At 43.5% G+C, this 13,390-nt stretch overlaps 1 protein-coding gene across 5 annotated transcripts in view; it reads right to left on the reverse strand.

Moving 5' to 3' along the window:
• The window catches only part of THRAP3 (thyroid hormone receptor associated protein 3), a 64,713-nt gene continuing 51,323 nt past the window's right edge, over positions 1 to 13,390 (reverse strand). For 4 of the 5 annotated variants that reach the window (XM_072974764.1, XM_006212684.4, XM_072974765.1 and 1 more), the window contains 8 exons: positions 11,930 to 12,640; positions 10,728 to 10,900; positions 9,852 to 9,963; positions 8,781 to 8,865; positions 6,599 to 6,786; positions 4,017 to 4,212; positions 3,408 to 3,551; positions 1 to 1,566 (listed from right to left, as the gene is read on the reverse strand). In XM_072974764.1, coding sequence (XP_072830865.1) covers positions 1,345 to 1,566; positions 3,408 to 3,551; positions 4,017 to 4,212; positions 6,599 to 6,786; positions 8,781 to 8,865; positions 9,852 to 9,963; positions 10,728 to 10,900; positions 11,930 to 12,640 — 1,831 coding nt within the window. In that variant the 3' untranslated portion in view covers positions 1 to 1,344. The remainder of the gene's footprint in view (positions 1,567 to 3,407; positions 3,552 to 4,016; positions 4,213 to 6,598; positions 6,787 to 8,780; positions 8,866 to 9,851; positions 9,964 to 10,727; positions 10,901 to 11,929; positions 12,641 to 13,390) is intronic. The other variant, XM_072974766.1, reaches the window with a different exon arrangement.

The following is a 13,390-nucleotide window of genomic DNA, read 5'->3' on the forward strand; positions in this document are numbered from 1 at the left end:
TACATCTGCCACTTCATTTATTTTATTTGCAGGAGGAGTCGAAACAAATTTTAAGGGTATTTTCATTTTTTTCCCCCTAAACATGAATCATTCAAGTAAAACCAACTTAACTATAGAAATGTAGCAAAGTAAGGGGAAAGTAGCACAACAACCCAAGAGGCAAAGGTTAGGGGGGAAGAGGTGGGTGCAGTCCGCATATAACATATGCATAAATGCCATATGATTCACCTGCTCAGGACCGCCTCCCCAGAAGGCAAGCACAAGGACCCATTTTAAGAGGGTGTTTTCCCCCCCAAACATCTGAGAATGTTTCAACTTAAAGCTTAAGGTTAAAAAAAAAGGAAAAAAAAAAACAAACCCCCACAAACCACCCAGCCATAACCACCTTCCTTAATCGATCATAGGAGTTTCTTTTCATTTTTATAAAAAGATTAATAAAAAATATTGAAAAAATTATTTTCTCATCTTATATTTGTAAAGATAATAGAAGTCAGAAGTTTCTTAGAAAACAGACCAGAAACTGCCATCCAGTTTCCACCCCTGTTGCTGAGAGGATCAGCAGGACTAGAAAGTTTGGGATACTGGAGCTGCTGGTAGAGAAGGGGGTGCCCAGCCCAGAAGAAATCAGAAAATACTCTGGGGGGGAGGGGGACCACACATGGGGTGTGGTTAGGAGTAACACCACGTGATACATGGCTGCGCAGAAAAGGGGACACAAGGTGGTCAGAAAAGCCTTGAACTCCTCCTCGACATACAAAACCGATTTTTACAAAGATCCAAGCAGTTTGGTCCCAAACTGAGGTGAACACTTCAATGTTTATTCACATGCTTTGTTTTCTCTTTTAAGAATCAAAGTTGCTCAAATTAAATCTTTCTGCTAATATTACTATATATGCCTAAAAAAAAAAAAGAAGGGCTTTTAAAATCAGGGTAAGGGAAAAGAGATTGAAAATCATCAAGTTAGTCCACTTAGCTCCAAATGAAATGAAATGAAGAATAAAACTGTTGGTTTCTAACAGGGAACAAACCAAAATCCAAGAATCGCTCTGCCCTCCCTACCCCAGCCCCCACCCCACACACCAACAACAAAAGAGAAACACACAGCTAAAGCCCAATGTGGTGTGTTCTGATCAAGAGCTGGGCCTGACCCCAGGCCCCACGGCCAGTGGCCTCTGTCCAGTGGGACACAGCGCCAGGGACGCTTTCGGCTGTAGTAGGATTTTGCATGGCTGGTGGGGTGCAGGGGTGGGATTTTCAGAATCTTCTTGAGGCTCCTCTAGCTCCTCACCAGCCATCTTCCCAGCACCTCTCTCCCTTGGTAGGGGCTCCCGTCAAGAGTGCCCGCTACTCAGTTGTGGGCTGTAAATTGTCCTTCTCTTCTCGGTTCTCTGTCCCACTCTCGTCGTCTTCAATCTCCCCTTCCTCCCCACTGAACTTGTCGTGGGCCCATTTGGGGCTGGTGCTGGATTTCCGAAACATGAACCGGCCCCGGCCCCGGGGAAAGGCTCCTCGGCCGCGGCCCCGGCTCACCCACTTCTCATTGCCTTCGCCTTCTCGGTCATCGTGCTGAGGGGAAGAAAACTGCCATCAATGCCAGGGTGCACAAACAAGAGCAGCTAGAACCCTCTCCTTGGCACCCACCCAAATATGACTTTCTCAGATGAACCTATGCCCTTCTCCTCCTCCCAGTCCCTGACCAAAAATACTGATTCAGATCTGAGAACAGTCAGCTGGGTTCCTTGAATTCTAAGTTGCTTAGGCATTATGATGATGATAAAATCTTCACGGAGCACTCAAAGACCTTTTCTTGCATTATCTCATGTAATCCTCACATCTACCCTATCATTATCACCCTCCACTATGCGGATGAGGAAACAGCCTGAGGAACTTTAACTCCGTATTATTTAGTACACCACCTTTCAAAGGGCGAGTTTGAGAATGTCAATCACCCCAAAACATGAAACTATGTCTGATCTGGGTTGTCAGGCAGCTAACAAAGGAAGCAACACAGAATAAACAGCTGGGACTCCGGCTCTCCCCAACCCTCCCCACCTCAGCCAAGAACAGGCAGTGAGACCAAGGACAAATGATGTGCTCATGGTCACAGGCCAGTTAGTGGCAAAGGCAGGACCAGAACCCAGCCTCCTATCTTGTCATCTCCCCTCTTTAGTTTTACACAAGGAGGCAATGTGGCAGAAAAAGAACAGCCCGCAACTCAAACAATCCCTGCTCTGATGATCTCATGAGAGAGAAGGAGGGATCCTATGAGTGAATGAGAAAGCATTTTCAAAGTCACTGTTACCTCATCATACTCAAGGCTTCAAAGAGTCTAAACCATCCACCCACATAAGTAGTGCCTTAGGCTCCTAAGGAGTTGGCTCAGCTAAGAGCCAGCTGCTTCTTCACTAGCCTAAATGAATCAGGCTGGCAATGCTCCTTCAGGTGGCAGACAGGGGCAAGGGAAAGGGCTTTGTACGGCCTTTCCCCTGCCAGTACCTACGCAGCCCAAGGCCAGTACCTATGCTAGGCCCAGCCAACATTTCTCCTGGAAATGGCCTCAGGTTCAAGGGTCCTCTAGGAATCTCAAAGTAGCTCCCCGCAACCCTAGAAAAGCGAAGTTGGCTATGCACAGTGATTTTTTTAGAACACTTTTTTATTGAGTTATAGCCATTTTATAATGTTGTGTATATATATAATGTATAATGCACAGTGATTTACACAACAACCTGTTTCCATGCCAATCGTTCTCATGGGTGATGAGAGACTCAGCAATTTTACCTTGGTTATAACACTCAGTTACATCTGCTTGGATCTGAACAAGCTGTTGACCTAACAAGGCCAAGAGAGTTCACTCACTGGACAGGTAATTCAGTGCAGAAGAGCCCTACCCTAGGAGAGGGAGAGAGGCCCAGAAGGGGCCTGGTATCTGACAATGACCAACAGCTTGGAAGAGAGAAGCCCCAGTGGCATTTCATTTTGAAGACAGATCCCCAGTTTTCAGAAAGAGATCCTGAGCTGTCTTTCCTGTCAATCTTGTGCTGCAGAGCAACAGTGATTGCGGCCTCAGGGGAACATTATGGCTCTATCCCTTGGGTAAAGGCTAGAGGGAGGCTGAGGTTAGGGAGGGTGAGCAGTAAAATAATTTCAGACTAAAAAGGTAAGAGTAATCTTCCCTGCTTACCCTGGGATCCATAAAAATCTTAAGAGAACTCTTTCAAGGTCAGGACTGCCTCTCTAGAGAACACTAACCTTGCCAGCACTATACTATCCCACAAGTACACATGTACCCAGTGCAATGCCTGCACACACATTTAATCAGTTTTGGAGAGACCAGTTAAGGCCTGGGTATCAGTTACTGTGTGTGCCAAAGGCCCTCTGGCCCTCCCTGGCTATTCCCAGACACATACCAGGTAATACTTCTTGCTTTTGGGCGTGTACTCGGGATCCCACTCCTCCTCCCTGTTTCTCTTCTGAAAATCATTGCTGCTGCTGCTGTTGTTGTTACCAGAGTAGCTGCCTCTGCCCCAGCCTCTCCCTCTGGCTCGGAACTGCTGCGGCAATAAATGAGGGGAAAGGAACAAAGGAACCGTGTAAGGAATGGAGGAAAACAACTCCCCGTCTTCATTCAAACATCTTTTTGGCACGAAACAGACAGCTGTCCTCCAGTCAACATACTGGTCAACTGGTTTCCAGCCATTCCCTTTCTGTTCATTTCAAGTCTATAGACTAGACAGAGGCCAACATGGTGCAAGGACCTCCCTACACACAGCAGGAGTCAAGGTAAGTGGGGAAGTTCAGACCAGAAGCCCTAAATGGCTTTCTGGCTAAGTGACTACGAATGGGGGTGGGCAATAAAAACTAAAAATGGAAAGCCCAGGGAATGGGAATCCAGATTCTAGGATCTCTAGGCTGGATTATGGGCATCAAAGGCAACAGAACTAGTATTCTGATAAGCACGTAATTAGAATTGGTGCGAGTATGGGGCTTAGAGAAAGGGAAAAGGGGCGGGGTCTTACAAAAGTCCCTCGAGCTCTGCCTCCTCTCTCACTTGGACCCACAAAGTCTTTGGTCCCCAGTCTTGATTTGTCAAAGCCTGTGGTACTCTCCTCTCTCTCCTCTGTCTCTTCAGTGTACTCTTCCGCTTTGTAGGAGTGGGATGACTGGGAGGAAGATGATGATGACCTGGACCGGTCTCGTGCTCTCCGGTGCTTCCTATAAAACAACAGAAGAGCCATGGAAATCGATAAGCCTCTAAGGTACAGCCCTCAGCTAGGGGCTCATGGATAAGAAGCACAGGGCAATTAGGAATGTGTCTGTGACGAAGACACTGAAGACAAGTAACCTGAAAAGCAACTCATCCCCAACACACCCACTCAGGGAACCTGAAGAGCTTCCTCCCAATTCTGTCAGTCATGTTCAGGACACATCTGTGCCTGAACCTGTGATGAACATGGGACATACACAGGGGGAAGAACAAAACACAGTCCATGGCCCCTGGTAGCTCAGTGTAATATACACGCATGGATTAGAAAGGCAGAAGGAAACTAACACCGCATTACTAGCCACAGCATATCTGGTACTGGGAAAGGCTTTATATATTGCCACCTGTTTCCGCTTTATATTAGCTTTCTTTCTTATAAGAACACGTCCTCCATGCAGTCGCTCTAAAGATTTAAAAAAAGGTGCCTAAACACTTTACACTGACATAGCAGGCATGCAGTAAATGGCAATTATGATTATTCAGTATTATTTTCCCCATTTTTTAGCTAAGAAGTTCAGGTGACACAAGAGTTGAGGAGACCTGGATTCAAACCTAGCTCTGACTAATTAATTATATCACTACTTTACAAACCACATTCCCTGAGCTCAAACAGGTTGTGTCATTAAGCACAGGATGTGGGGAAACTCTTCCCAGTTATTTCCCTTCCTTCCCTTCATCTGGAGGAAATTACAGACTAGGGCAAATTAGACTAACACAAGAAGTCACCGTCTACGTACTAGAGGTCTAGGCCAGCCCTGCCACGTGCTGGTAGAGGAGGGTACCAGCTGCCTCTACGGTGGCAAAAAGGCCAGGCTCCCAGGAGCAGAGGAGGACTTACAGGGAGAAGCCAGCCAGGTGTCAGTAATCTTTCATTACCCTCCTCCATTATGAAAAGCATCTTGCTTCCCTCTCCGGGAACTCCCAAACATCTGAGAAGACCTAAATATTTGAATCCTACTGGCTCTTTCTAGCATTTACTCATAAAGAGGGGATACTGCAACAGAACTTCTTGTAACTCAAATGTCTGACTCCTAGAAATCAGTGCTACTTCAAGAGATTTTCAAAATTATGAATCCAAAAGGCCACAGATCTGAGTCCCAACACTGCCTTTTACTAGTTACGTGACCTTGGGCGAGCCATTCTTATGACAGTTCTTGTAAACTCAAGGGTGATAAACAATGAGAATAGTGACACACTATCATTTTTCTTCCTGCCCAAATCACAAAATACTAGGGTTGCAAGAGATTTGTTCAAGGTCACACAGCAAGTCAGAGGTAGAGGCTTATGTCCCAGGGAAAGGAACTGGGTGGGATCAGTAATTCTAGCCCAGTCCTGAAATGCTTGAGGGGTTCTGCTCCCTTTCTACCAGTGGCAGCACTGAAGACTACTGTACCCTCATTTCCATTCCCTATTGAGGATGATCAGATCCTTTATCTGTGGGCAGCCCTGAAAGCTGCTAGGGCTTGTAATGCATAAGTAACAGAGCAGAGGGGGAGACAAAGTGGAACAGAAGATCTGAGTCTGGATGTCAGCTGATACTGTGTGATCTTAGACAAATCATTCTGAGCTTACTTCTTTATCTTTCAAAGTGGGCAAAATGGGTAGCCAGCCTACTGTCTAACTTATCTCAAAGGGCTGTTATCAGAAAATGGATATGGAAGTGCCTGCCAGCTGAAGTTCAGAAACAGCATAAGTTGTGTTGCTTCTTATAGGAAGGTGTGGGGCTTCAACTCTGCTACCTTTAATGAGATATGACTGAAAAATCATGGAACATTCAAAAACATAAAATAGAAACAACAGGATTGACATAAATGCTGTCCTATAAGTTCAACAATGCTACCTTTGTTTCAAGAATATTTGGAACACCTCTCTTGGAAGTGTCTGTGAAACTAGTTTGAAAGGCATTTAAGATCAACAATCTTGTCCTATTTAGTTCCACCCTGTTTCTTTGACCAGTGTTATTATTACCCTAACAACTTTGAGCCATTTCTAAAACATAACCTTCTCGAGATTTGTGATGAGAAAGAGTATGTCAAAGAACATGTCTAAAACAAAAGCAAAAGGAATTCCCACATGATTCTCCACAATGCCCCTATAACCAAATTAACTGTTGATCTCCCAGGAGGCCTTCTCTGGACAAGGATCATAGCCACTTTCATGCAAAAGTTCTGTTTTCAAACCAGGGATCTTACTTGACAGTTAGAAGAAACTGCGTAAGTTGCTATCGTTCCTAACCTCGCGTTCTCCGGCTTGGAGGGTCTGTTCTACAGCCCAGTGGGGGCAGACAAAAGAATCCACTCAGGAGTCTGAATGAGGTAACAGACAGGGCTTACGTACTTCTGCTTCTTTGATCCTTTATGGGTTTTCTCTGTTTTCTCAGCTGACCTTTCCCGCGAGTGGCTTGAGTCTCGGGAATCCACTGATTCTCTTGATTTACCTCGTTTAAGATCTCTCTCCTTATGTTTTTTACGACGTTCAATATCAAGGCGGAGATCAACAGGATCATCTTTGTATTTTCCTTCACTCTGCCAAAGGAGAAATCAAAATTAAGGTTTTTGGGATTCAAGGCTACCAACTCAACCACCCACAAACTGTGGATCTATTCCAGTGGAGTGGTGCAGAGAAAGCCCTGGGAATGTGAGGCACCTCACCGGTGCTTGGGAGGAGTACAGGCTGTTCCACAGATGTCACTTCCTAAGGATCCCTACAGAGCTCGAATCAGTTCTCTAAAATGATGATGATGATAGTCTTCTGCAAATACCTCCCCCTCCACACACATATGTTGATCTTGCTCTGCTTTTTCTTTCCGTGGCCCAGTAATGACTCTGGCTAGCCACATGTGAGAAGCCCAAAATCAGCTCTGGAGGGTGTTGGTTAGGCTGGCTCGGTCTTAGTCACCACTGAGAGTAGAAACACTATTATCTTTCCCCCACCTACACCGTGGCAGCCACCTGGGCCTATCCTCTACTTGGAATTATCTCTGAGTACTGAGTCCAAAGACAGACAATGGAAGACTTAAGCAGCCTTCCAAAATGTTTAGTTATACTGAGAAATTTCTCAAGAGAGATTATCGAAATAATGGAGAATTCATAAAGTGGCAATACCAGATCAAAGTTTATGAAAGAAAGAGAGGGAGAGAGAAAGAGGAAAGAAGGAAAGAGAAGAGAAGAAAAAAGAAAATCTTTTTTGCTAACTTCCTAGGAAGTTTAACCTATCAGGGTATGTATACTGCAGACACAGCAGGAGGTCAGCAACGGCAGTGGTAGCGGCCTTTCACCCTAAACTATCATGCCAAGGGCTTTCAACAGCTCTTAGGAAACTCAGTAAAAGCAGAGATACAAGGTGGTTTCAGGGACATTACACACTAAGACTTGTCTCATGGAAGTAAAAGCTCCCTAAAAAGAGGAAGGAAGGAGCAAGCAGTTCATTCTGTATTAACATTTTACTTACACAAACAACTAAGCTTTCTGTTGAAGTAAAATTTAACTTTAACTAAACCAGAGTAAGCAGGTTTATCACTTGGTTTGTTTTGAGAGGGCATGGGGCCTCTGTACCCTCCAAAGACAAAAAGAAAAAAAAAAACAGCCTCAGCTCCCTTAGTGCACACAGCACTTCTAACGAGCAGACTCTGCGAGGCAGAGAGGACAGGATCTCTTCTGATGCTTCAAAACCTGGTGTTTCACATGGTTAGTGCCAAGCTCGTGGGTACTGGGAGGAAAAGGAAAGGGGGAAGGGAGAGAAGAGAGATTGTGCAAGAATGCCTCTCATCACATTCAACAACAAGACAAATTTGTTTGGAAAACTTGAAAATCAATATTTTTTAGAAAAGGTTTCAGCAGCATCGTAAGAGCCATCTCTAATTTTGAATTTCAACTGTATATGGGAATGATGGTCAATAAATACTAAGATTTTTAAAAACCCAAATCTAGTACTTCATAGTAAAAGACTGTATACAAGCTTTAACCTCTTAACAACAGTGTTTACGTGCACATCATTACAAATGCAGCTGGGCTATCAAAACAATGTTTAGCTTTAAAGTAACAGTAACTGACAGATGATAGATATGGTACAATGTTAGAAAAAAATCTGGACGAGCTGCTTAAAACAGTCTATTAAGTTAAGATATAAATATTTCACTCTCCTCTGACATGCATGTCTTTTGAAATCATGGTTGGAAATAGCGCATGTATATAGTTGATTTGATAATACTTACAAGCAGAAAAATATCACAAAAAGTTTCTTCTCTCATCATGGGCACTTGTTCCAAAACTCCTCTCTTTTTTTTCTCAAGCTCACCTCAATAGACTTTGGGGTCATTTACCATATTCTAACCACTTCACAAAGGTTGTTGATACATTTAATAAAAATTAACCCTTTGTAGTTCATTTTTAGAATTATGCCCATCCTTAAAAGAAAAACACAAACTTAAGTAGAGAGTAATTTAAACAAACACATTTCTGTCAAGTTCATGCCCAACGCACTCATTTTGTTGGAATTACTGATCAAAGCAACAGTTCACCTTGTAGCCAGGTTCCCGGGGACTTTTCATTTCATCATGAGCCAAACCATGTTTTCTGAATGTACTGGGGGAAATGTCTATCCTCCTAAAATTAAGAACACACAAATTGTTCAACATTCCATAGTGTGAATACAGCACTGGTAGTTCCTAAGTTGAGTAATGGACTTGCAGGCATTCCTTTTTATTATGTTTCATAACTTACTTACATATACTTGTATTGTTTGCTTATATACTCATACTGTCCCATAAGAGTACGCACACACAGAAGCCCAACTTCCCAAACTCAAACAGAGGAAATTTCTTATTCCCGCCCAGTACTGTTACAGCCAGGAAGACAAACTCAGCTACAGCCATTCCTATAATCTCAAATTCACATCACATTATATACTGTCTATGTATATGCCCTGCTACCTTCAAAAAGCAGCTTTCATCTTGGAAATTAAAATGGCCCATTATTCACCCATGAGATGAGGTCTTGGTGAGGAACAACTGCCTGGCACACATCCCAAAAGACCCTAAATCCCAGACTGTTACACAAACATGGTCCTCCTACCTACTGCAACAGGTTCAAGAGTTGACTGTTAAATAATCAAAGACAAGGCCAACTCTGTTTCTAGATAAAAATCCCTATTTGCTGAATAGAGTCCCACAACTGAAACCTGCTGGGCTTTTAAACCCTTTGACATAATCCTACAAGCTCTGCCACCTCCTCCCCGCCCTGCTGCAAATTCTTCCAAAGGAAGAACTGATAAATGAAATACACAGGCTGTTTGAAGAAACAACATTTACTCTACCATAAAAAGCTCATAGTGACCTCAGGTTACCATTTGCCAGCTCCCAAGAATACAAAGGTTCATTTATATCAAAAGGGCTGCTTTCCTCAGGCCCCAAGTAAGAAACTTAATGGTCATTAAAGTATGCCTTTTCCACTTACAACTACAAACCACCAAGAGTCTGGAGGGCATTACACTAAATTCTGTTGCTAATGTTCCTAACAAGTGGCAAAACCAAGTTTATTATATGATGAGCAGTCTTCTATGATCACCTCTAGTGTAAAACTGAGGTCCTCACCTGTGTATCTCTGGGCTTTTCTTGTTTTTAGCTGCCTCCTGCTCAGTTCCTCTCTTTAGGTATTTAGTAAAGCGTTCATGCAATGTCATTCCCGAGGACCCAAAGTGATGCTCTGTGGGGAGTCAAAAACAAAACAAGTCAGGTTATCAAAGGCAGAACCAACATTCAACTCCTCTGCACCGACCTGCAGCCACAGAGATACAACTAGAGTCATCAAATCCATATGACAAACATACTAGGAAGAGGAAGGAAAAATGGCTGGTTCAGACACATTCCACAGTTGAGCACTGGATTTCCACTATAGGACATGGATACAAAGAGAGGAAATTGGAGCTTGCTATCCCTTGAATCAGAGCACCAACTCCTGGCCTGAGTTCCAATTTCAGATGGAACTGTAACTGGCCCAAACCTAGCTTCTACATCACATGCCCCAGTCCACCCACCTCCATTTGCCTGGGATATGGCAGAAAAATGTGGGGAAGAAATCCATACCACAAGATCTACAGAACACCTCCAGAGTGTGCCTTCTACCTACTAAACACCTTCTACCTACTAAACAGGAAAAGACAGAGGTGCTAGAAAAGCTCCTTTCCATACCTCCTTTTTCAAGCATTTTAAATCTTCGCATGAAGGACTTAACCTATTCTCGTGATCACAGGTTACCACTAGCATTTCATAATGTTCAGCTCTCTAATTAAAAAATAGAAACACCTCCCTGGAAGAAATTTCCTTCAAACCAGTCCCCAGCTTTAAAGGCTGTATCGATGAGATAAAGGTCCCCAAAGACTCTCTCATTCACCCACTTACCTTTCTGCTTATTAAAGCAGCAGCCAAACATGCGGAAAGGGGGCCTGAGCAGGCTGGGCCTGGACTCACCTTTAACATGGTGAACAATGGTCACGATGTGCTGGGCAAACAGTTCTGAGGGGCTCCGCTGAGACTGAGCCGACTGTATGTGTTGGAAAATGGATCGAAATTCCTGTTCCTTTTTGTTGCTATGAACTAGATCCCGACAAAGCTTGCGCTCCTGAGCCAGTAAGCCACTGGGTCTGAAAAAAAAACATGGGAAGGCCCAATGCAACAAGATATACAGAAAGTCAGAACATTTAAATCCTAAAAATGCAAAGCTTGCTTTAAAAGAGTTTTAAATTTATCCAGAGTTCCTTTTTTCCCTTCCTACCAAAATTCTAAGTAACCCCAATGCACCACAGCTATGAAGAAAGGCACCCAAACCCTATCTCTTCCTTTCCCCCAACTCAGAATCTTTTATAGGAACAAATGGGCAAGAAGCAGCATTAAACCTCAGTCACTTTCCTTTGGAGGGTGTTACACATGACAGATGGGAAGACATTTTAAAAGATCAACTAACTTGGCCAGCCAGGGCCACAGTGAAGTGACAATGAAGCAGGAGTGGCAGACTTCCAACTGGCTGTACAGTTTTTACAGTTTTATACCAGGTGAGAAGCACTCTTTCCTGAAGTTCTTCTTTCCTGAAGTGCTCATGCCCCCAGTCCCAACTTTAAAACTGTCATATTATTTGATGGAGGCCTGTTAGTAACAGACACTGCGACTTAGCTAAGAATGGAGAAACGGATCCTGCATGGATCCAAAAGTAAGCACTTGAAGAGAAAACAGGACGTGTGTGTGTGTGTGTGTGTGTGTGTGTGTGTGTGTGTGGTGTGTGGTGTGTGTTGGGGGTGATGAATAGAGGGCAAGAGAGAAGCAGAGGGTGTGTGTGTGTGTGTGTGTGTGTGTGTGTGTGTGTGTGTGTGTGGTGTGTGTGGTGTGTGTGGTGTGTGTTGGGGGTGATGAATAGAGGGCAAGAGAGAAGCAGAGGGGATCCGGTACCAAGAAAGCCAGTCACTAAAGCCTAAAAAGACACTTCACCACCACTGTGATACTGCCCCCAACACATAATCGCTCAGTGACACACACACTTCTCCATTGATAACACTGATAACAGCAAGGGAAGTACAGGAGGGGCCTGTTCTAGTTCCAGAATGACTTCAGGGAGAGAGAGGTTAGGAGACAACACTTTAGATACTAATACCTGAGGGTCAAGACAGACTACATCTCACCTTGCAAGGTCCTCATCAAAAGAGTCCATCCGGACATTGACCTGGGCCTCTCGAGTAATGGAAAAGGAGGACTTTCCTGTGGAAAAGTCTCCTTTGGCTCCTAGCTTCTCTCGGCTCTCAGAAGTCTTTCTCGGTGGAGGCGATGAGCTTTTCTCCTGGACTGCTTTGTAAGCAGTCACTCGGAAATTTTTTTCAGGCACAAATCCTCTGTGGCCACTTTCCGTTCTCTTGGGCCCTCGATCCTCCTTTTTGGATCTCTCTGAGAAAGACTCCTCATCCAACTCCTCTGTTTTTCTCTGCTTTTCTTTCCCTGGAGGTGCGTACACCAGGCCCTCCCATTTGCCTGACTTCTCCTCCTCCTGGTTTTTGTTTGCACCTGCTATGACTTTCGACATAAATTTTGGTTCATCATCAAACTCAGATTCCTTCCTTCCCTTAGCCTTGTCTTTATCTTGATCATCCATCTCCTCCTTATGGAAGTCAGCCATCTTCTTCTCAAAGTCATCTCGGAGCTTATACCTTTTGGGAGACTGGCTCCCCCGAAAAGGCTTCTCAGTATCAGTTTTGGGAGCAAACGGATCAGATTTCATTTTTGTATCACCCAAGCCCGTATCAGAGAAGCTCCCTTTCTCTTTCATTTTCTCTTTATCAGTATTTGTTTGTTTCTGTTCCTTATCTTTTCCATTCTCAGTCTTCTGCTCATCCAGATATCTAGTTACGAAAAAACACAAGGGAGACACACAAGAGTCTTAAGCAACCTGGTCTAAAACAGAATAGCAACATATGGTCTTAGGTTTTTGATTCTTTAACAAGCATGTCTTCTGGATTCCAGTGTTACCAAAGGAGTTTCTACCTGGTTACTTCCTACTGATTTCTGAAAAATTGCTCTTCACAGATCTATGAACTTGGCATTTAAGAGAAAAATACATGGTCCGTGGAGTTGTGTATTACAAAAACAATCAAAAGGAAAATAGCAAAGGGAATTTTTAGGATACTAAAAAACAAAAACCTACTTACCTGTAAGTGGTCTAGGAAAAAAAAAATTAAGGTCTTATCCAACCTTCACTCAGTCACTTAAAATCTGCTTTCAGCAAAGTTAACATAGAATGTTCAACCTTGGACTGTTTTGCTTTTATACACTCACATTTGGAAATGTAAGTCTCAAAAGAGACTTCAAATTTGCTTCAAGTCACCTAGAAGATCTAAATATGAAATATACTGCAAACACAAATAAAAACAAAATACATGTTAATTGAGGGGAGAGGGCAAAAATCATCCTACTCATTCTTATGGAAAAGCAGATCTCATGCCTAAGTGTTCTAATTAGATTCGCAATCCTGGCAAGGAACAACATTTGTATTTTAAAGTAGACTTATGGAAGGCTGAAAGTACAGATTCTGAATGTCTCATTTGTACCATTAATGGAGAAAGTCTAATCAAGTTATAGTTGCATTAATACAG

This window comes from Vicugna pacos, chromosome 13, assembly GCF_048564905.1.
Source record: "Vicugna pacos chromosome 13, VicPac4, whole genome shotgun sequence".
Lineage (NCBI taxonomy): Eukaryota > Metazoa > Chordata > Mammalia > Artiodactyla > Camelidae > Vicugna > Vicugna pacos.